Consider the following 24,330-nt stretch of genomic DNA (forward strand, 5'->3'; position numbering starts at 1 on the left):
GAATCCCAGCTCCACAGATGAGGAGGTGTAGGATCACAGGCAGGACACCGAGGTTCTCTGAAATGTAGCTTCCCCGTGTGTAAAAACACTTGTCCAGATGATTCAGTCTCAGCTACAAAAGTTTACTATTTTCTGATTCTGTGTTGTTAAGCAGCCCAGAGCCAGTTTCTTTGAAGTGGGGGAGGGCAGATCAAGATTTCAGAGGGAATTCCTGTCATCCAGGAGCCTCTAATCAATGATCAGTTTGAAGAGATCACCTGAAGTTTTGATGTGTAAGTGAATGCGTGACTAGATCACTGTTTGATGGAATTAAGTAAAAACAATTCTAGAACTTAAAAGAGAAACCTGCTATTAGAATCTGGTAGGACACTGGGTGTTAAATATGAGGCAAGAGATACTGTTTATAGGGTATTTTTCCTTTCTCCCCAGAATCTTATAGTAATGAGTTGTATGAATTTGCTTTTAAAAGTAGTTTTTCAGTTTTCCTATTGTAATCTTGCCTCTTTTGGCCAACTATGGCCACAGATGGCATCATGGAAGGGAGACAGTTTGAATTAATATGGAAAGAAGGGTAGACTTTAGACAAATTTGGGAAGGGAAGTGTGGGGCTTTTGGGTGGAAAGAATAGAACTTTAAAAGACTTGGAAAAGAATATTTATGTACTAATTCAGTGAATATTTATGTGAGCATCTATCCTCCTGTACTTGGCATGGTGTTAAACACTTGGAATTATTAAGGTAGCAATCCCCACTACCTACAAAGGAAGACAGACATCAGTCATATAATTACATGGATATGTAATTCCATATATTTTTTAGTATTTTTAAAAATATTTTATTCATTATTTATTTGAGTTGGGGGAAGGCAGAGGGGGACAGAAAGGGACAAGCCAACTCTGCAACTGAGCCCAGAGCCTGACATGGGGTTCAGTCTCATGACCCTGAGATCATGACCTGAGCCAAAACCAAGAGTCGGACGCTCAACTGAGTGAGTGGCCCAGGCACCCCTGTAATTTCATATTTTGATGAGTGTTATGAAATAAGAGACTAGAGGGCCATGGGGGCAGGAGGGACATGAGCAGGATAACCAAAGAGGGTTTCCTTTAGTAAGTGTTATTTCTGCTGATACCTGACATGTGAATAGCAGTTCAGTACATGAATGGAAAGAGGGAGAAAGGCAGAGTGGGAAGAGAGCATTTTAGGTAGAAGGGGACAGCATGTGCAAAAGCGCTGAGACTGGAGAGCCCACAACATGTTTAAGAAGCCGAATGAAAACCAGTGTGGCTGAAACTTGGAAAATAAGGGGGAGAAGAGAATCCTGGAGAAATAGGCAGGGGGAATATGAGCATGGTGTCACTTCTTTGACAGAGTGTAGACATCAGTCCCATTATGAGCTAGTTTCTGCATGCCCAGTGGAGGAAAACACTGTATACTGAGGGGTGGGGGGCCTCTGGGAGAATGGGGGTGAGCATGATCTGTGCTTTGTGTTCTCAAATGGACCTTTAAGTTGGTAGCACTTCCATCAGAGAGTAGGGTACTGACTTGGGAAATATAGAAGGCTCTGGTTATTCAAATGTACACATGGCCTATGGCATTGGAGTCCTACTTAGGAGGATAAATCTGAGGAGTCATACATATGCACCAGACATTCTTGGCATCCCTTCTTCCCTTCTTCACATTTGGCTCAACAGTGCACCCCTGGGGGTCAGTGGTAAAAGGGAGTAAGTATGATAGGTATAGAGTGTCTTTCTAGAGGGTCCACTTCACCTGAAGATTTGTGAAAAAATTTATCTTGTATTCTAAGCACAGATATGTGGTAGCATAGACTACAAAACATCCATGGAAGTTCAAGGTAAGAGTTAAGAGAGTTGAAGATCTTTGTCCTTCTATCAGACTGCTTAAGGCCAAACCCCCAGATTCCTGGTGGGATGCTGTGTTCTCTTTGGCTGTGGGAGATGTTTTGATGAACAACTTTGAGAAGCATGGAGTCTTAATTTGTATTTGATGCTGTTTTAGGATATCCTGTGCCTTTCTCAACACCTTCCTACAGTAGTGAATTTTATGAACTTGCTTTTAGAAGTAGTTCTTCATGTTCAGTGTTTAATCTTGCCTCTTTTAGGTTTTGAGGGAGAGTGTTTCCAAATTTGAGGAATGGGTGTGTATCTGCCTCCACTCCCTGATCTTACAGACCTCACTCTTGCTGCTCATCTTGAAGTCTTCATTTTACCTGCACCCCACACTCTGATGCACTTATTTCCTCCTCTTCCTCTTAAACCCTTTAGACGACCTTGTTTGGCTCCTTTTCCTTCTCTGTTCTTTCTCCTTTTTGATGTGGCACTTAGACCAATGTGCACTGATCCAGGGCCAAACAAATGATACTTTTGGAGGAGGATGAGATAACGTTTCTGTTTTATTTCCAACATCTTTCCTAATGACCAGAATTTTTCACCTTTGTTAGCTGCAATGTTTGGGGGGAACTTATCATTCAGGCCAGCTCCTACTCATTCATTATGACTCAGTCCATGGCTCAGTGCCTGACCCAACAGCACTGACCACCCTTTCTGTGTGTTTCCCTCACTGTTGGCCACCTCTGTGGGCATGGGCCTCGTTGTGTTGTGTGGCACTTATCTGTTGACATGTCTGTCTTCCCACTGAAGTTCTGAGTTTCTGGAGATCAGGGAACCTGGTGTTATTCATCTTTGGATCATCACACCTGGCACTGAGCCTAGCACATGCTAGGTGCTTAAGGAATACTAAATAAGTTGAGTAAAGTGATGTGAGTTAATAGACTACAGGGAGTATTTACAATTCTTTACTTTGGGACATCCAGTGTCAAAAAATAGAGACACATAGCATAAGGGGATGTATCTTATGATCCAGATGCTTAGAAATGGAATGGAGGAGACTTCAAGGGAGGGTTTCCAGGTAAAATACAGGTCACATGGATAAAACACAGCTAACTTCGAATTTCAGGTAAATAACAATGTTTTAAAAAACACAAGCAGATCCCTATTGTTACATGGGACATACCTACACAAAAAATTATTTGTTTTTCATCTGAACTCAAATTACCTGGGCATTCTATATTTTATTTGCTAAGTCTGGTAACCCTATTTCAAGGTCAAATAGTCATACTCTCTCCTTCAGACATTCGTACATCTACTATGCTAAGATTCATGTCACAAATGGGTGGTCCTCAGGCAAGCCCTGGTCAACTGGATCAAGACATCTTATTTACCCTGCAGTACATTTTAAATTTTAAATTTTTTTTTGCCAAAACTGAAAAATACAGAGATTTCTCATAGAGATCTCAACTTTCAGTCCCCTTGAAAAATATCAAAGCCTGATCACACTAGATTAGCTCTCTTTGTCCAGCTAAGGAACAGTTAAGCCCGTTTTTAGATGGAGCATGAGCTTTCTGGATTCCCTGTTTCTCCCCAGTGTTGTGGGGAAATGTCATCTGCTAGATAGTTTATCACACTTGCACCTGTTTTCCTTAGAGTTGAGAGGAAAGCAACATGTTTTTTGAGCTTGTGTCTCTATCAAAAGCAGGAAAACAAAAGATAACCCTAAAGTGTCAAGCGTTTCAATAAAAATGGGGAAAATCATCTTTTTGAGTAAGTAAAGAAAGTTTCTTTGTGTGTGAAGTGCTAGCAAAATGATCATGTGTCTAAAGAATACAAACAATGGTACCATTTTTCTTGTACCTCCCTCGCACATTCACACTACAGACTTGAGGGCATTTGAGTTCCTGATCTCCACTGGAAAGTAAGATCCCTGTGGGCAGAGACTTTTGTCTGGTTCATTGATGTATCCTAAACCTGTAGCACAGTGCTTGGTTGTTAATAGACATTTGATCAATATGTGTTAAACAAAGGAATGACTGATATAAGCCATCTTAGAAATCTTCAAGAAGAGAAGAAAAATGTTGCCTTCTACAAAAGAATGGCATACTAGGTGAATGCCTTTTTAAAAAATAAATATATTTATGGCAGAGATGCCTTAATCTGTCAAGGGCAAAGGAAAAAGGCTGCTGAGGACAGAAGCTCTTATCTGTACCCAGAGCTTCAAGGGACATTGGATGGGGTTGTCCCCACCAGTTATCAAGGGAGGGGTGTTTTCGAGAACATCTGAGAAGGAACCAGAGGCACATGTTGGAAAGGACTCTTTGCTACTGTGTGACCCTGGTTTCTCTCCTGCCTACCATAAATACTACCACAACCCAGGGGATTCTCCCTTTAGTCCTTCATAGCCCAGCCAAGCCCTACCATCCCTCTGTGGCTACCAAGGAAATAAGTGCAGAAACCTTATTTTTATCAGAAACCAGCCTCATTTTATTTGAAAGTCTAAGACCATCATGACCACGATTCAGCAGAATGCTACCAAAATTCCATAGGCTTTGAGAAAAAAACAATCAGGACAGCTGTACACTAAGTTTGAATTTGCTACAGAGGAGAGCTTTTATATAAATGTGTTCCAAACCATTCTTCCCTCTTTATGGACGATATGCTGGCTCTAGGGAATCTGGCTGAATCACCAAAAGCTCCCGTAAAATGCATAGTTTGTTGCCTGTTCTGAGTATGTCTGGTTACCGCCATATGGTCATTATTAATTCATATTTATTCGTAGAAAATACTATCCTTAGGGGTGTGGTAAAAATGTATAGGAGAGAAAAATATAGGCAAATGAGATTTTGCTTTTAATCACAGATTCAACAATCTGGTCATACACCAGACTTCTGGTCTTACAACTAAATGTCAGGAATAGAAATAAAAAACAAAAAAACAAAACAAAACAAAAACCCCACAAAAAAACCCCAGAGAAATGTAGCAAGATCTGTCATTATTACTCTTTTTTTTTTTTTTTAAGATTTTATTTATTTATTTGACAGAGAGAGACACAGCGAGAGAGGGAACACAAGCAGGGGGAGTGGGAGAGGGAGAAGCAGGCTTCCCGTGGAGCAGGGAGCCTGATGCGGGGCTCGATCCCAGGACCCCGGGATCATGACCTGAGCCAAAGGCAGATGCTTAACGACTGAGCCACCCAGGTGTCCCTGTCATTATTATTCGTGGTAGGTGTAAGATGTCTGTACAGTTGACCTTTGAGCAACACAAGAGTTAGGGACACTGACTCCCTGTGCAGTTGAAAATCCATGTATAACTTTTGACTCCTTAAAAGCTTAACTACTATTAGCCTATTGTAGACTGGAAACCTTACTGATGACATAAACAGTCAATGAACACATACTTTGTATGTGACATGTATTAGATACTGTATTCTTACAATAAAGCAATCTAGAGAAAAGAAAATGTTATTAAGAATACCATAAGGAGGGGCGCCTGGGTGGCTCAGTCGTTAAGCGTCTGCCTTCGGCTCAGGTCATGATCTCAGGGTCCTGGGATCGAGCCCCGCATCGGGCTCCCTGCTCCACGGGAAGCCTGCTTCTCCCTCTCCCCCCTGCTTGTGTTCCCTCTCTCGCTGTCTCTCTCTCTCTCTCAAATAAATAAATAAAATCTTTAAAAAAAAAGAATACCATAAGGAAGAGAAAATACGCTGACAGCACTGAACTACATTTATCGAAAAAAGAATTTGTGTATAAGTGAATGCACACAGTCCAAACCCATGTTGTTCAAGGGTCAATTATATTAGTTTCACATGGGCCGCTGTAACAGAGTACCTCGATTTAGGTGACTTAGAACAATAGAAATTCATTGTCCTACAATTCTGGAGGCTAGAGGTCCAAAATCAAGGTGTTGGCAGGGCCACATTCCCTTTAGAATTTAAAGGGGAGCCCTTCTTCGCATCTTCCTTGCTTCTGGTGATTTGTCATTAGTCTTTGACATCCCTTGGCTTGTGGATACCTCACTTCAATCCTCTGTCTTCACATGGCCTTCTCTCTATGTGTCTTCATATTGTCTTCCCTCTGTTCCTGTCTGTGTGTCCAAATTTATCCTTATGAGGGTATCAGTCATATTGGGTTAGGGCCCACCCTGGCCCCATTTTAATGTGGTTACATCTGCAAAGACCTTATTTCCAAATAAGGTCACATTCTGAGATGCTAGAGGCTAGGACTTCAACATATCTTTTTGGGGGAACACAGTTCAAGCAATAACCTCCTAATGCAATTATATCATTCTTTGGACTTAAGCTTTCCAGATACAACTTGTTGTTCCTCTTGTGGAATATTACATTGATTAAATTGCCTCTAGTTCTTCGGCTATCAGATGCTTTTCCCTGGCAGGCTGATGTAATTAGGGAACTAATAACTGGATCAATAAGGAAAAGAGCATTTTCTTTCATATTTTCCATCTGTTCCAGTGATTCATTTAGGGCTTTCTGTGTGTGTGTGTATGTGTGTGTGTGTGTGTTGCCACTGAATATGTGGTTGTTATGATATATGAGACCATGACACATAAGGGAAGAAGGGAAGGGAGAGGATCTGGACTGTTCTCTGCTAAAGGTTCAGGAATGTCATCCTTGCAGCGGGGGGCATCAGGAGGCAGGATGTGGAGAACAGTCTCATATATGTAATTCTGTATAAATAAGAATTTTTTTTTTAAGGTTTTATTTATTTGAGCAAGAGTGAGTGAGAGAGCGAGGGGAGAGGGCCAAGCAGACTTTGTGCTGAGCACAGAGCCTGACACAGGGCTTGATACCACATCCCTGAGATCATGACCCAAGCCGAAATCAAGAGTCAGAGGATTAAAACCAACTGAGCCACCCAAGCACCCCTAGACAAGAAATGTTCCTAAAGATGTTTATTGTTCAGAAAATCTATTTTAGTGTTGCATGCAGCACGTTGGGTTGAAGCCATGCAGGGCTATTTAAACAGCACGTGAGCTAATGTGTTACTTGTCCTAGGAAGGATTCACCACTATCCATGATGATCTCTGTGTAATACCATTTTGTGGAAAATCCCACATTGCTTTGTCTGATTCCAGGTCCCTCATGGAAAATGTTGGAATTTTAATTTTTGGCCTTTTAAAAGGTAGTTTTAAAGGTAAATATAATGTATACATTATGATTAGAAATTATTATTATAAAAAAGTAGAATAGAACAGTGGCTTATATTACTACTGAAATATTATCCATTGTAAAGAAATCTGAAAATGATAGAAAGCTTTAAAAAATATGTGTTACCCATAGTCCCACAATTCAGAAATAACCACTGCTAATATTTTGGCCTATCTCCTTCTGATGTGTTTCAAGTTTTTGCAATACTTAAATAAAATTAGTGTCAATGTATGCATGTTTTGCAATATATTTTAAAATAAATAATATATCATAAGCATTTTCATATCATTAAATGATCTTATAACACTTACTATTGAACGGTTGCTTAAATTTCTTTATTTCTCTTTGAGTATTAGAGCTTTTTTAATTACTAAAGTAATGCATGGTCCTAATAATTTTAAAGACCCAAATAACCAAAAGAAAAACTACCGATGGCCTTCAGTCTAACCCTTGCGGAGATAACTAGTAATGATATTATGACATATATTGCATGGCAGTGTAATTGTCTGAATTTCTGTCTTCCACTGTTCATGGCGTTTTTAACCTTTGTAATTCCAGCCCTTAGTTCAGTGCTTAAAGTATAGTGGTTTCTTGATACACTTTTAGTAGGTGAATGGAGAGGCTGCAAGGATCCAGCTTGCAGTAGAATAAAATTCATTCCAGACTCAGCAACTTATGTGGATGGAGAGACAAGGTAGCTAACCAAAAGCTCTTAATGAATAGGAGCCTGCTCTTTCTGTTCATCTGAATCAGCCTCTAGGCAGAGAATTCAATTTAATTTTTCTCCCATCAGTCAAGCAGAAGAGCTGAAAAAGCAAAACCAGAGACAAGGGAGGCAGGAGGTGGAACAGGCTTGGATGAGGAGATCAGCAGCTGATCTCTTGTTCTTTCTCTGTTAGGAAGAGCATGAGATGAGAGGAGTCATGCTTCTCCCAAGGGTGAGTCCTAGCAGGAGCTGTGGTGGAGGCATTCTGCTGCTACCGGATCCTCCATGATGGAAGGACTGATAATTTCTCTGGAGGATTGAGACTCCAGCTGTGTCAGTGTGACCCTCATGGTTCTTCCTGGCTTGTCTCTAGAGTTTGCACCAGAGAAAGACATAATCATGCTGGGTTTTATTTGAAGGGATTTGGAGCTCTGCTTCTATGATTGGAATCTGGGCTGACAGAGAGTCTGGTATCTTTGGGTTATAGAAGGTTCCAACTGAAGTCTCTTCTGTGTTTAATTGGGAAATGTGTCTTAAGTCTGAGCATCTGTCTCTCAGACACCTGCCATGGGAAGGAGAGTGACCCATTTCTTAAAACTCTGCATGGAAATCTCAGTCCTTGCAAAAAAAATATAAGGGTATATTCTTTCCAATGCAATGGTCTGGTCCTTACCAACTCTCTCCTTCCTCCCAACACCCTCCCCAATATAAATATACATACAGATAAATATAGGATCAGCCACAAATAGTTGGGTATATAGAAAGAGAGACAGACAGGAAAATGGGCAGACAGACAACCTCTACCTCCTTTTAGCCAGTGACAGTCATCACATCTCTGCTTCCTCTTAAAAGCTTCCCCATAAGCCAAGTTCAAGATCTTAACCGTATTGACACCTTTGTTCTTATTGTTTTCTTCACCCTATAAAATCTCTACCCACCTTCTCTCCTGTCTATACCACCTATCTCCAAAGGCCTAGCTCAAGTTATGTTACTCTAGGAAGGCTCATTGTTCCGTTTCCATTCCTGTTAATCTTGCCCATTTCTCAACTTCTAGAGCTCTAACCTCTGGCCCATTTTCCCCTTTGGTGTGGTGTATGTATATTAGGAGAGTCATCTGTTTATAAGTTGAGAGATGGGCAATATGGGCTAAATGGGCTAAAACTTCTTTAAGCCCCCCAAGGCTTACTTGAGATTACCAGGAGTTCATTCAAAAATTATTTCTGTATGAGTTGCAAGATTATGGACTCAGAACGTTACAGGTGGCAGCGTTACCTGGGTGTGGTATGCCAGACAGCACTCCCTAGGGGAACAGTACTGGGGATGTGATAATGGGAAGATACTTCATCTGACCCCATTTCTATAAACTTAAGGCCCATCTACTTTTGCCTTTCCCAATTTCCCCACCTGTGAAAGTGTGAAGAACATAAATAATAGAATTTTCATTATAAACTAGGCACCATGATTCCATGGAAGAAGACGGGAGCCAGGCATCAGAAAACTTAAATCCTAGTTCTTTTGACCAAAACTTAACTTCCCCAAGACTGAGTTCATTAACTATGAAACAGGAGGTTTGTGTGCTCACCTGTATATGTATTCTGTAACCACTGATACACAGAGGTGAATTGGGCATGATTCCTGCCTCTCTTATGACTCATAGCCTAATGGCAGGAGGGACATGCCAACCAGTATTGCCTTGGTGTGAACAGCTTCTTAGAGGCAGACAGTAAAAATGGTGATGGTACCTGAAGGGAGTGGTTGACTCTCCCTGGCAGATCAGAAAATGCTTGAGAGCAAGGATTCAAGTAGTCATAACTGCCTTGCCTTTCAGTGTCCTTGTAAGGCTCAAATATATGTGAAAGAGCACTGTAGTCCACCTATTATTATTATTATTTCCATTATCAGTCAGAGCTATTATACTTCCAGGCATACAATTAAAAATAAACTCCATACTTTTGGCTAGTCTGTGATAGGAATGTTGGCCTTTCTCTTATGTGTTACAAAGGGGTCAGATTCTACATCCATAAAGTAAGTGAATGTGGAATCTGACTTTATTAGCCATGCTGGGGGTTCTTCTTTATTTTTCCAAAGTCTTGAGGCTCTTCTAGAATTTTTTTCTCATTCCATGAGTTACTATCCATTCTTACGTGCCTATTTTAATTATTGATTTATTCAACAGATATTTGTTGAACTCTTTATATATATTGAGGGAATATAAATACAACTAAATAATACAGATGAATCTGAAAGACATAACCACGTATTACCTCATGATAAGTGCTCAGTGGAAACCAAAGATGAGTGCAGTGAATTGAGAAGGGAGAAAGATGAGTGGCTTGAAGTGGTTGGAAAAGGTTGCGTGGGGGGAGCCACCCACGCTTGTGTAATGCTTACTTAGGAGTAAGCATGGCCTTATCTCTGTGAAGACCTAGGACTATAAACAAGCATGGTATCCTTATTGGCAGTGAAGAGTCCATTTCATTTAGATTATATATAGGAGCAGTGAGTGATAAAACTTGAACAGCGCAATATTTTATACGTAATATTGGCTCAGATGCCAGCTGATGAGTATTTTTACATGTGTTTTATTTCCCTGAGAACACAGAATCTACCTCTTCTTTATCTTCATGTCCACCAGAGTGCCTTACATGTAGGAGCTATTCAGTAAATAAATTTTAAATAAATTTTGCTGAATTGTTTTGAATGGAGCTAAAGATATCAAGGAATTTGAAGAAAAATGAGAATTTTATGAAAGGCTTTACCCCTGAAGGAGAGAATGATGGTTGGCATCAGAAAGGATTTACACTCAGCTCAAAATCATCGGTCAATTGGATATATGTTGAGCACCTACTTGATGCAGAAGTCACCATGATAAGCATGACATGGTCATATTCATAGCTTTTATCTAGATAAAATGGATGCCAACTCAGGTCGGCACTCTGGTACACTAGAATGTCCTTATCCAGGGGGATGCCACGTGTATTTCTGTTGACCAGTGAGTGTCCTTGATGCTTATGCTTTTCTCACTTCATTGTTTTGCAGCTCTATAGCTCCATGGACTTTGGAAGACGGTGGCAACTCATGCATGAACGCATCACACCCAACAGGTTTTACTGGTAAGCCCCAGCCGCAGACCCATTACCCTCTTGGATACAGAATTATCAGAGAGCATAGCACTCAGGATAATACTGGAGACACCTTCAGCACTTGAAGACACATGTGTTCTAGCCCTTTGCTACTCGGTGTGGTTCACAGACTGGCAGCATCAGCATCACCTGGGAACTTGTTAGAAATACAGAGTCTCAGGCAAGACTTCTGAGTAGGAGTCTGCACGTAACACAGTTCCTAGTGATTCAGGTGTACGTTAAAGTTTGAGAAGCACTGGGCTAGGGTGCTCCATGAGAAGGTCATGACCAGGTGCTCTTAGCTGGGTGCTAATCTCCCTTTGTTTGGGAAAAGTATATATTTTGTGTACCTATTACTAAAAGCAGTATTTGCTGAAGTGTACTCTGAAGAAAACTAGTTCCACAAAATGCTTCTCCTTTCTTAAGTGTTTCTATGGTTAAGCAATTTTAAGTAATGATTATTTAACTCTGCCTTACTGAAGATGCAGGGTTCATGTTAGGATAATTAAGACTCTGGAGAAACCCAGAGACTGAAGAGGCCTCCTAAACTTATTTCGCTAAAGAATCCTTTTCCTATGTCACACATGATAAATCCTTCAGAACAGCTTCTGTGGAGCACATTCTGAAAAGCCTTTTTTAAGAGTGAGTATATGTTCCAAGTGGAAAATTAGCCCTCCCCCTATCAGAAAGTGTTTTTATTAATTGGTGTTCCTTTATACGTGTGTGCTATTTTTACCTTGGTTGTAGCAAGCTAAACGTGGTTTGGTATAATTTTATATTTTATTCTTCCCTGCTGCAATGTGAAAAGGCTTCTTACTTGTATCTTGCTTTCATTTCAGCAGAGGTATAGCCAAAGGAATAGAGATTAAGAAGCATGCACCCAAGTGTTTAATATGCTTAATTATATGCTTAATTAAAACAAAACCAAAATTAATCTTTGAAAGTAGTCCCTATTTTCTATCTCTTTTTTTTTTTTTAAAGATTTTATTTATTTATTTGAGAGAGAGAATGAGAGAGAGAGCATGAGAAGGGGGAGGGTCAGAGGGAGAAGCAGACTCCCTGCCGAGCAGGGAGCCCGATGCAGGACTCGATCCCGGGACTCCAGGATCATGACCTGAGCCGAAGGCAGTGGCTTAACCAACTGAGCTACCCAGGTGCCCTTTCTATCTCTTTTTAAGCACCTTAGTTCAATGCCCTTAAAAAGTCACAAGATGGCCATTTTTGTCTTATATAAGGTGGAGGTGATGTGTGTGTGTGTGTGTGTGTGTAGTGTGGATGGTGATGAGTACTTTGTACATACATATATATATAGTCACACCAACATCTTTGGAAGCAATGGCTCCACCCAGTCCCCTGTGTATGCACAAAACTGTGACCAAAATTCAGAAAGGTAACTGCAGAAGCATTCCGTGAGTACCCAGTGTGTACCAACCTACTGACTGCACACAGTGAGTGGGGGGTAGTGCTCTTGACTCAACACCTGGACTATCCCCACTTATTTTGCCCTTTTCAGAGCAACTGTTATTGGGTCTGTACTGTTATTACACTTATTATTGGGTCTGTATTTAAAACTATTAAGATTTTTTAATAGACTAAGGCAGAAAAAGGAAGTGTTTCTTTCTCTGATATACTAGCTATGTGACTAGAGCCTTTTGCTCAGCCAAGAGGGACCAGTTTCTTGGTGTGCCATCACTCACAGGTCCTTCAAAAAGAAAAAAAAAAAGCCCTCTGCTATTTCTGGAACAAACTCTTGAGATGGTGAGGCTGTTGGCTGACTAGGAAGTCAAGTTGATGGAAAAGGAAAGTGCAATAGACTGGATAAGCCTTGTCATCGTTTATGAGGGAAATTAAAGTAAGTGGACGAGGGGCAGCATTTTCCTATGTTTGGCAAAGAGCAAGAAGAGAAGGTTCCAGCTGCAGTCTGCCCTCCCTCTTCCTTTGTGTAGTGGAAAAAATAAATCCCCAGGTCCTGATAATTGTGTTTCATCTCTCCTGCACTCTGTGATTCTTTCATATACGCCCCCATGGGGAAATATAAAAGTTAGTGTCCATGCTGGCTAGCCAAGTGGTAGCTGGCAATCCCATCTTCGTAATTATCACTTCTTCGTTTCTGATGTATAATTGCCATGATTATTCTTCTAGGTGTCATAGGAGTTGCAGTGGAAGAGCTCACTTTATACAGACATTTTCTTCCCCCAGTGACAAAATCCATGTCTGTCTAAAGCTCTAAACCATTTGTGTTGAAGAGACATGACCTGTATGGGTTGGGAGTAGAAACATTCACTCGGAACCTCCTTGAGAAAAGACAAATTGTGCCTCTGTCTGGTGTAGAGCCCTGCTCTGGCTGACACAAGGACTCTTCAAGCTGTGGTTCCCTCATCTGTATAATGGGAACAAGATTCTTCTTGTCAATTTCATAAGGTTCTATAAAGGACCAGATATGATCCATTGGACATTTGTCACTTTCATCTCTTCAATTTCATATCAGATTTATCATTTGTATGTTGTAAGTCATTAAGAATTATGCTTTTTAGCATTTCCAAAGACCATGACACCTAAGTGATTCATCATTTTTCTGGGACACAAATTTGTATCCCATGCATGATGAGATTTGTATACCTGTGGACATCTTATAACAATTGATTGGATCTGATTTACTCGGGAAGATCCACTTCTCAGCCTAACCTCTACTGCCCTCTCCTCTTTATTGAGTCATAATTCTTGTGCAGTGGTACATCCAAAACAAATCAACAACAGAAAGCCCTAAAACTACTTCTCTGGGAGAGATGGTACAGTGGAGTGTTAGGGACAGTGGGGACACACTGGAGGGAGTGTAGGCATGCTAAAAACAAGACATTGAGATGAAGGATGATGTTAATACTTTTACCTTGTACGTAGACAGAGAGTGTACGTGCAGTTCACGAGTAATATCGCCCAGATATTGTTATCTATAATTTGGAGATTTGCAGTTGTCTAGGGATAGATCCTTCGTGAATGTAAATTTTCTTCTTCATTCTGCCTTCAGTTGATGGAAAATAGCACCTGGAGGGGATTTGTGGGAAAAACACTGTGATCCAGAAGTCATCTTTGCCAAGGGTGCAGGAGGAAGAACCGACCACACATGCCTCGTATTTGCTGTAATGGCCATGAACGTGTATTGGGAATAGCCAGGGGCTGCCTTTATTTTCCATTTCCTCCTTAGTGCCCCACAGTGCCTTTGAGTTAGGCAGGGCATGGGACATAATATTTATTAGCAGCAATTATAAAAGCTTCATCTGGAGGTAAAATTTTCTTTGTGAATTCCAGATGCTCTAACCCCATCAAGAGAGGTCACCTAGGAATCTTACATTATAGAGTGATTCAGCTATCCAGTGCATGCCCAAAGAATAGTACCGACTGACCTGAAAACTCCTTCTTTATATGTGACCCTTTCACTCATTTGATACCTGGTTAACAGGCAGATTACCAGGCCTGTCTTATGTTTCCATTTATCACCCCAGCTGCTTTAGCAATTATAATTTTCAAGCGGAGCACAAAAGTGGAATGTATGTCTTAACATAATCCCTTTCTTGTCTGCTTGGGCAAAGCTATCATGGGGAAAAAGTATGTGTTTTCTTTTGTTTTGTTTTTGTTTTTGTTTTTTAATATCCTACTGAGCTGCAAATGAATAGTATTTCCACTCTTCCAGTGGGAGATATTTAAGAGGCAGGCGCATTCTGCAGTGGGAAAATTGTTTTCTTTGCACATCCAATGTGAATACTTGCGGCTCACAGCTTTGCCTTTATGGCCTCTCACCCTCCCTAGGTGTTGCCTTCTTCTGGTATAACTTGGTTGGCCTCTACGTGCCTCTGCTCTGATGAAATTTGCTTGTATAGCCTTGAGAAAGAGAGAAAGAATGTCTCCAGTATCTCTTCTTATTAACTTCCCCTTCATTATTCTGTCTCCTGAAAGGTCGGGGTCTTTTTTGTTCCTATTTCTTGCCATCACTGCAGGAGTGTGTTCTGATAAAGTAATACACCCTAAGGTGTCAGGGACTTTAAACTCTTAATCCTTTCCTGGGATGTTTGGGTTGCAACAATGACTGGTCTTGAGAGTAAGAAACCCTATAAGAAGTCAGTAGATGTAGTGCTGGTTTAATTTATTTTAGTATTATTTTTATTTAAATGCAATTAGCCAACATGTAGTACATCATTAGTTTTTGATGTAGTGTTCATTGATTCATTAGTTGTATCTAATACCCAGTGCTCATCACATCACGTGCCCTCCTTAATGCCCATCACCCAGTTACCCCAACCCCCCCACCAACCTCCCCTTCCACAACCCTCAGTTTGTTTCCTGGAGTCAGGAGTCTCTCATGGTTTGTCTCCCTCTCTGATTTCTTCCCATTCTGTTCTCCCTCCCTTCCCCTATGATCCTCTGCACTATTTCTTATATGAGTGAAACCATATAAGCTGATGAGTATTTTTACATGTGTTTTATTTCCCTGAGAACATACCCTCCAGTTCCATCCATGTCAATGTAAATGGTAGGTGTTCATCCTTTCTGATGGCTGAGTAATATCCCATTGTGTATATGGACCACATCTCCTTTATTCATTCATCTGTTGAAGGACATCATGGCTCCTTCCACAGTTTGGCTATTGTGGACATTGCTGCTATGAACCTTGTGGTGCATGTGCCCCTTCTTTTCCCTACATCTGTATCTTTGGGGAAAATACCCAGTAGTGCAATTGCTGGGTCATAGGGTAGCTCTATTTTTAACTTTTTGAGGACCCTCCATACTATTTTCTAGAGTGGCTGTACCAGCTTGCATTTCCACCAACAGTGTAAGAGGGTTCCCCTTTCTCCACGTGTAGTACTGGTTTTTAGATCAGCCCTCTTTAGAGGGGCAGGAAGAAGTTCCCTAGAGGACTGCTCTTTTGAGCTGTTATGATGCCTGGTTGTAGGCTAATTAGTGGCTGGTGTGTAGGGACAGGCAGGGTGGGCTCCACGCCTCTATTGTACTTTGATAAGGTCAGTGTACTCACTGTAGATTTCTAGTGATCGTTTGTGCCAGCAGCTTCTCTCTTCTGGTTTTCAGAAAGGCCATGACGAGGAGGGTAAGGAAAATGGGAAAGTACAGAGGAGGTCCTAGGAAAATGCCTTTTAAAGGAGAAAGGGATGGCATGGAAAAAGACAACGGACTAAAAGACTTCTCATTACAATCTTGCCTTTCAAAGCTTCTTTTCTTCTTGTTTTCCCCAGTTTCTTTTTGTCTGCATATGCTCATTCATTTGTAGCCTACACACATTACATGTGAATTTCTACAATCTACTTTTGCTCCTCTTAATGTTCTATTATAGCAATTTTTATGTTAGTATAAAATCTTTATAACCATCATTTTTAATTGTCTATGCAGTACTTCATTATATAAAGATACGTGTTTTATTACCATGTTTTCTTTTTATTGGACATTGGAAATTTTCACATTTTTGATTACCGTAAATAAGAGTTTCATTAATATTTTGTGCATATATCTTTAATATCTAGGATTGTTTTCTTGCACCAGTGTCTGGGTAGCCCAAGTAAGAACTTTGATTGTGTTTTTCCCATTCTCAGCAGAGTGTCACATTTAAGTGATTATGACCCAAATTCAATACAGAAAACATTTCAGAGCAATGCTGCTTTTTACTGAACATTTTCTTAAATGGGTTGCAAGGAAGCATTATATCACACAGCACACAGTGAGTCTTTCTAAAATTCCTTTGCCTGTACTTGTCTCCAAAAGTCCTGATCATCTGGGTTACTTTCTCATCTTTTCCTTCTCTTTCTATAGGCTCTCAGTCACAGAGGCTTACTGTCCGAGTAGTGCCCTTCCAGAGCTCCTCCCCTTCCCCTCCCTTCCTCCCCAAGTATCACAGGCTTTCTTATGTATGGTGACCTACCCTCTGTCTTTACTTCTCCACCCATCACTCTCACCCCAGTCCTCTAGCAAATCAATGTAATAATTGTTAGGCACACATCCCTTAGAACATGGAAGAGGGGGATTGGTAATTGTTAGGGTTTAATATTTTTGGTTTGATCGTCACCAGAAGGGAAATAATTACTTCCAAAATACACACATTTTGAATATCTTTAAAACCTGTCATTAAAAATATTATCAACGTTGGGGCGCCTGGGTAACTCAGTCAGTTAAGCATCTGACTCTTGATTTCCGCTCAGGTCATGATCTCAGTGTCGTGAGATTGAGCCCTGCATTGGGCTCCATGCAGGTGTGGAGCCTGCTTAAGATTCTCTCTCAACCTCTCCCTCTGCCCCACCCTCTGCTCATGCTCACTCTCTCTCTCTCAAAAAAAAAAAAAAAAAATCAAAGTTGTGTGCTAACATACATTCCCACTATAACATATGTTAAAAAAATAACTTTATTTATAGTTAATATTTCCTCCTTGTGGCAAGCAGCCTCCAAAATGGCCCCCAATGGTCTCTGTTGGTCGGGGACCATGCCATTGTGTAGTCCCCTCCCTTTGAGTTTGGGCTGAATTTAATGACTTGATTCTAGTGAATAGAATGTGGCGGAGGTGATGAGGTGTCACTTCAGAAATTTGGATTCAAAAAGACAGTGGTTTTCATCTTAGGTGTGCTCTCTTGCTTGCTTGGCCAAAGCAGGCTGCCATGTTGGGAGCTGCACTGTGGAGAGGCCCATGTGGCAAGTACCTGGGGGAGGTCTCTAGCCAGTAGTCAGTGAGGAACAGGACAGCCTCAGTCCAGCCACTCAGTTCCAACAAAGAACAACTGAACCCTGCCAACAACTGCATGAGCGTACTTGGAAGGAGTTCCTTCTCTATTCATCCTTCAGCTGAGACTGCAGCCCTGGCCAACACGTTGATTGAAGCCTTGTGAGGAAGCTTGAGGCAGAGGCACCCACTTGAGTCACGTCCTGATTCCTGACCCATAGAAACAGGAAGATAATAAATATTTGCTGCTTTTAGCTGCTATGTTTTATGGTAATCTGTCATACCACAAGTGTGCACTTGCCCTTTTGGAGAAGTGTTAATTTCACTTAAGGCAAAAGCTCCCACATGTCTGAGTCATAGACCTACCCATCTCAGCAGAGTAGCAGTTGTGGGTGTAGAAGACATTGGGCAGAGAAGCAGGAGTTAAAAATGGGGAGTAATTACCTTGAGATAACATGGTTGGTGTGAACCCTCTTACACCTTCACCTCAATTTTGAACTCTGTAGATCTCAGCTGTTCTGGAATTGTATCCTGTGTTTTGCTTCAAAAAATGGGCTCCTTTTATTCATCCAGGAACTCATTTAGACCCTAAAGTACGAGTCCTGAAGAACTACACGACGATTCATCTTTAGGCTCTTAATACATTATCCATGACAGAGACAGAGTTAAGGAACAAGCAGAATGGCTTGAGATTGCTTCCTGGAAAATCAAGATCTTTTCAAACAGAGTTAACATTATGGGCTGAATTTTTGAAGCTTCCTCTAAATGTGCATCTATAGTTTTGCAAACACAGTCATTTGCAATCTCAAGTAATGGGATTTAGGCATCGACCTGATATAAGAGATCAGATTTAGAGGCCCTTTGCAAACCAGGGTATGCCACAAATAATATTTAATTCAGCTCTCCCTTACATTTTTAAAATGGTGCAGCAATTTATAAATGCATTACATTCAAAATAATACATGCAAGGTCAGGAGGGGAGATGTGAAAACCCAGCTTGCAAGCAGAAATCAGTTTCTACTTTGCTGGTGGGGGCTGCCCATGCTGTATGTCTGGTTGCATCCTGGCCTTGGAAGAGCTATGTTAATGCTAAGAGCAAATGCAATGCTCAAAAGCTATCCATAGTAGTCAGCCAGGGCACTGAGGAAGACAGAATGCTCACCACTTTGAATGAAATCAAGATGTGTTGGACTCATGTGATAATTATGCTTAGCACATATGTGTTCTATGAGCAACAGGAGATAAGGGGACATATGGAGCTATATACTTAATGACTTCTATTATGAGGAGAAGACATCATTATTTGACCAGGCCTTGGGATATCTGAAAATACTTTTATATGTTAAACAGAATTCAAAAATTAGCCACATTACTCACCTAATCCAGTGTAAGAAAAATTCCAGGACACGATGGAAATACCATTCCTCCTTCTTTCCCTAACCTTGGCTAGTGTCTCTGGAATGAGAGATACATGACTTCCAAATGCTTATTCCACCCATATGATTACGTGGAGGACATGAGAATATCCATTCAGCTCAGAGACTGGGAATCTCACTGATAAATAAACTTTCAGAGGAGAGCAAGTTTGATTGTCCTCACAGTGGGTGAGATTCGAGTCAGTTACTGTCCTGTGAGGGCTGGGTCGGGAGAGCCCCCACGTAGAGTAGAGCATCTTGACCACTAGTCTTCCTGAAGCCCAGATTGCTCATGCAGGACTTCCTCCTTACGTGAAGAAGTGGGGAGAGTGTACATATGGATAGTAATGTATTGTTCTGCAGCCTCATGAATAGGGAGTATGAGAATTGGTGGGTCAGGAAGAGGCTTAGGGAGAAAAGGAAGAGAAGAATGGTGAGCCGAGCAGCCCAAGGAGAAAACACCAAATTGAAGGCTTGGAGGCTGTTTAAAATGCAGGTTGGATGCAGGGTTGCGAACAGGAGGAGTCACCCTTTTTCTCACTGAGGAAATGGAGGAATGTTCTGTTCCAGCTTGGGCTAGGGGTGTGTATTAGTCTGCTGGGGCTGTCTTAATGAAATACCATAGCCCTGGCAGTAGAAACAACAGAAATTTATTTTCTCACATTCCTGGAGGCCGGAAGTCTGAGATTAGGGTGCCAGATGCTCAGTTTCTGACGAGAGCTCTCTTCCTGGCATGTAGATGGTCACCTTCTTGCTGTGCCCTCACATGGTGGAGAGGGAGAGCAAACTCTGGTGGCTCTTTTTATAAGGACACTAACCCTTAGGGGTTAGAGCTTCAACATCTGAATTTGGGGGGTGGGCACGATTCAGATCAGTCCATAGCAGGGTGTCAAGCCGGAAACAGCTTGGAAAGGAATGTGAACTTTGTAGAGAACCTCTTACCAACAAGAATTCTGGAGCACAAAGGGCTAGACATATGGGGAAAGATGGAGAGGCAATGCCAAAACCACACAAATAATTTTAAAAAGAAACAAACACTTTTTACTTTTTTTTTTTTTGATTATAGATACAATGAAAGCTCATTGTAAATATTTAAGGAAAGGCAGGAAAATAAAAAGAAAATAAGTACCTGTAATTTCATTGCTCAGAGAATACCACTTAAAAAAATCAAGTACTTCTTCATAGACTTTTTTCCCTATTATAATTTTGAACATTAATATTTAAGTTTTCATAAGTGAGATCATGCTGTTTATAAGATTTTGTATCTTTTAAAAATGTACTTCAATATTTTCCTGTACCATCCTTTACACTTTCTAAACATAACTTAAACCTTGTATTATTTGCATTGTATTCTAATTGGTGGATATATAATAATTTCATCATTCATTCATCATTTAACATTGATCTTGCTTCTAAACTTTTACTATTAAAAAAGGCATTGGAATGTTGTTTTGAAAACCTTTAAGTAATTGTTTGTCTAAAGTCTGATGATTAGAATTTTTAAGGATAGAATACCAAAACAATATATATATATCTAATATTATCATGCCAAATTATTCCCCAGAAAGTTTATGCCAGTTTCCACTCCAACTAGTAAAATACCACTTCACTACACCTCATAAAAATTTAATTTAAAAAAGTAATCTAATTCAGTATGCAAAAATGGATTTTCCTTGTTTTAATTTGCATTTCTTATCAGACCGGTGAGTTTAGACATGTTTTTAAGTATTTATTAGCCATTGTATTTCTTTTATGTGGCCATCTGTTTTTTCTTCTTCTTTATTATGAGTTCTTTATATGGTCTCTCATTTTGTTTCAATATTGTTCCCAGTTTGTTCTTTGGGTTTTAATTGCCTTATGATTTTTAACATACTTTTCAGTTAAAAAAATTGATCAAATCTTTTTATTTTTCCCATTATAATGTCTTCTTTTACTTCATGTTCAGATAGTGTCCTCAACCTGTGACCATGTGAACATTATCTGAAGTTTTCTGATTTGTAATGCAGCTTTATTAAATAATATGCATGATATATTTTTATATATTAGATATATACTGTATATACTATATACTATGTATATAGTATATAAATTAGGTAATATGTAGCATAAAAATACTGAGTACTCTCTGATATTATGCTTCAGAAATCTCATATTAATAGTTGTCCATATCATCTTGTGACCATATTATAATCAGTTTAATAAGTTAATCATTTTATTCATACTGATGGGTATTTTTAGAATTTATGGGATTTCTATTTTTTTTAAGTAAAATAAAATCCAATGAACATGTTCCCACTTAGTTCTGTGCACATGAACTATTTCCTCTGATGATTTCTCGCAAGAGAAGCTCTAGTCCATGTTAGGTACTTTGATGTTGGTGGCATTAGTCAGCTTTTATTTTGCTGGATTGGTTGGTCCTCTGTGCCCTGAACTGGACCTTACTGTGTTTAATTATTGTTTATAACACAGCATAGTGCCTAGCAAGAGGAGCAAGTCTCCTCTCCTGCAAGACCTAACAAAATAAAACAAAAATAGACCCCTGACTTCTTTTTCAAAATATTCTTGGCTTATCTTATTCATTTATCTATCCAAATGAATTTGGAATCACTTTGTTAGGTTCCAAAATCTCCTACTCCCCCCCTGCTCCCCACCAAAGCAACTAATTAGACTATTGATTGGAATTGCAGCAAAGCTATGAATTCATTTGGAGAGAACTGGATCTTTTCCAATATCTGGTTTTCATTTTTGGCCACATGGTTTGTCTCTTCTTTTATTCCACTTCTGTGTGTTCTTCAGGAGAGCTGTATCATTTTCTTCATATGGGTCCTACACATTTCTAGTTGATGTTTTTTTCTGGACTTTTCACTTCTGGTGCTATAGTAAGTAAAGCTGTTTGGCACACACCATTTCTCTTCAGATTGGCATGATTGGACTGGGTAACCATGATGTGTGGCTGTAATTTGCCTGCATGCGTATAGAGTTGGTGCCATTCTTTACACTACAAAGAAAATATGTCTTTTAAACTTTAAGTGATTAGGAGAGTACAATGGGACTAGAGATTAATTCTTTTGGGGGTTTTGGGATCTACCTAAGAGGAGAGCTCTGCTCTTAAAAGCTGTTGACAATTGTACTTGATCTCTGACCAATGCCCCATTAGTCAGAAGGGGCACCAGCTGGTAGACCCTACTGTTGCCTCCTGGCTGAATGCCAGTCTTCTCAGCCTGGCACATAATAAGTACTTAATAAATATTAGCTATAATTTTAATAATGAAACAACTTATAAGATAAGCAGATAATTGGAAGAAGTGACCATCCTCATTAATTCGGCAGCAAATAGCACTTAGCATCTCTTTGTAACTAAACAAGGTTGGGTGTGTCTGAATATCTTTTTCTTTTTTTTTTTTTTCCCCACATTCAAATTCCATTGCCTAATAGTTGGTGTTTGCACTTCTGATCTGTTTTTCTGGCTGTCAGCATATGTCTATTATTATACGTGTTAAAACTATTTTTAGAAAAATTATTTCTGGCTTGATGTTAATAAAATTAAATAAAATTTATAAGACCATAAATTAAAGATTGTGTTGTATCAGATGATGTGTGCTTTAACAGATGTGATGCAGATGTTGAGACAAGTCCATGCGGATTGCCCAGGGACCATGGCCAGAAACGGGAAACACCAGAAGAATATTAGAGCAAATGTTGTCCCTCAGAGCCTGCAGGGCTCGGAATAGCCTGGTATGTTCAGCAAAGCCTTCTTGGAGGAGTTGGGATTGAGGAATCTTCAAGAGTGGGTTGAACTGGTGAGGAAGAAAGGGAGGCAGGTTTTCCTGGGAAGGGAGAATAATTGGAACAAAGCGGAGGTCATGTTTGGAGAGCAGTTAGTGGATCTGCTAGAATAGGGTTTCTCAACCTCAGCCCTGTGGGTATTTTGGTCTGGATGATTGTCCTGTACATTGTCAGAGGTTTAGCTGGATTCCTGATCTCTGCTCCATAAATGCTACATTACCCCTCCCCAAGTTGTGACAACCAGAAATGTCTCCAGCTATTCTGATATTGCCAAATGTTCTCTGAGAAGCAGAACCACCTTTCTGGGCTAGCCCCTGCCAGGGAGAACCACTGTGCCAGAACAATAGGATTTGCATTGAGAGGCAATGAGAAATTAAACTGGAAGTAGACTTGATTCGGTTTGTGTAGGGCCTCACATACCGGGGAAGTGATTTAGACTTGTCACTCTGGCTAATGGAGAGCATTCATCTTTTGTGGAGGTGAATGGCATGCATACATGTTTTATGAAGATTTATTAACATATGGTACTTTTTTTGAGATGCTTAAGTGCATTTCTGTGCAACTCACTGTCAGTAGATAAGCTACTGGTTTTTCGGGACAGATGCAAATCTTCTCAAGTATCCTGCTTCTGAGTTCCATTCTCCAATGAAAAATTATGGAATTGTAGACTTTAAAAAATATGCATATCTAATATATGATTTTTTAAAAAATAACACATTTTTATGTGCATTTCAGTTGATACAATGGCATTAAAATTTTTATTAAACTAAGGATTTAATCATTTTAACATGACATTTTTTATTCTTGTCATCTTATAATTATTGTACACATGAAAGCAATTTCTCACAAAATTATAGTTCTAATATGTGCCCATTTTGGATCTTCCTCTTTTTTTACTTATACCTAACCTGAACAATTTTCTGTATGTATACATAATTTCATAAAGATCATTTTGATGGTGGCAAAATATTCCCCTGAATTGATATACTCTCATTTAGACTAAGGAATTATGGAAAAGTTAGAGTGGAAAGGACCCTGTCATGTTATGAGGTTTGCTGATTTCTCTGACAGTGCTCTTGAAAGCTCTATGGGGGTTCGGATAATTTGCCCCAGGGACTACATGATTCACAGAAAAGTCTATAAGGTGCTTGGTGATCAGTTCCTTGGCCCACCCTTTTTTGCTTCAGCCAGAACTACTCAGCGTCTTCTTTTTTTTTTAAGATTTTATTTATTTATTTGAGAAACACACACAAGAGAGAGCACAAGCAAGGGGAGCAGCAGAGGGAGAGGGAGAAGCAGGCTCTCCACTGAGCAGGGAGCCCGATGCGGGGCTCGATCCCAGGACTCTGGGATCATGACCTGAGCCAAAGGCAGACGCTTAACTGACTGAGCCACCCAGGCGCCCCCAGAACTACTCAGCTTCTTAATTACTTTTATACACTAGGCTTCTGCATACAATTTCCTTTGAAGATAGAAGACCATTTATTAAAGAAACAAAAATGTTTACAAAATCATCAATCTAGACTGGTCTTTTCATTTTACACAAGCTACATATGGATGGAACTCTTCTGGATAT

The 24,330-nt window shown here is 40.1% G+C and overlaps 1 protein-coding gene across 1 annotated transcript in view; it reads left to right on the forward strand.

Annotated features, from left to right (window-relative positions):
- The window catches only part of SORCS3 (sortilin related VPS10 domain containing receptor 3), a 572,838-nt gene that overhangs the window by 357,572 nt on the left and 190,936 nt on the right, over nucleotides 1–24,330 (forward strand). Inside the window, exon 5 of the mRNA XM_045876297.2 lies at nucleotides 10,759–10,832. Coding sequence (XP_045732253.1) covers nucleotides 10,759–10,832 — 74 coding nt within the window. The remainder of the gene's footprint in view (nucleotides 1–10,758; nucleotides 10,833–24,330) is intronic.

The sequence above is a fragment of the Mirounga angustirostris genome, unplaced genomic scaffold (assembly GCF_029215605.1).
Source record: "Mirounga angustirostris isolate CCGP_5_RB_7025 unplaced genomic scaffold, mMirAng1.0.hap1 SCAF_6, whole genome shotgun sequence".
Taxonomy (NCBI): Eukaryota; Metazoa; Chordata; class Mammalia; order Carnivora; family Phocidae; genus Mirounga; species Mirounga angustirostris.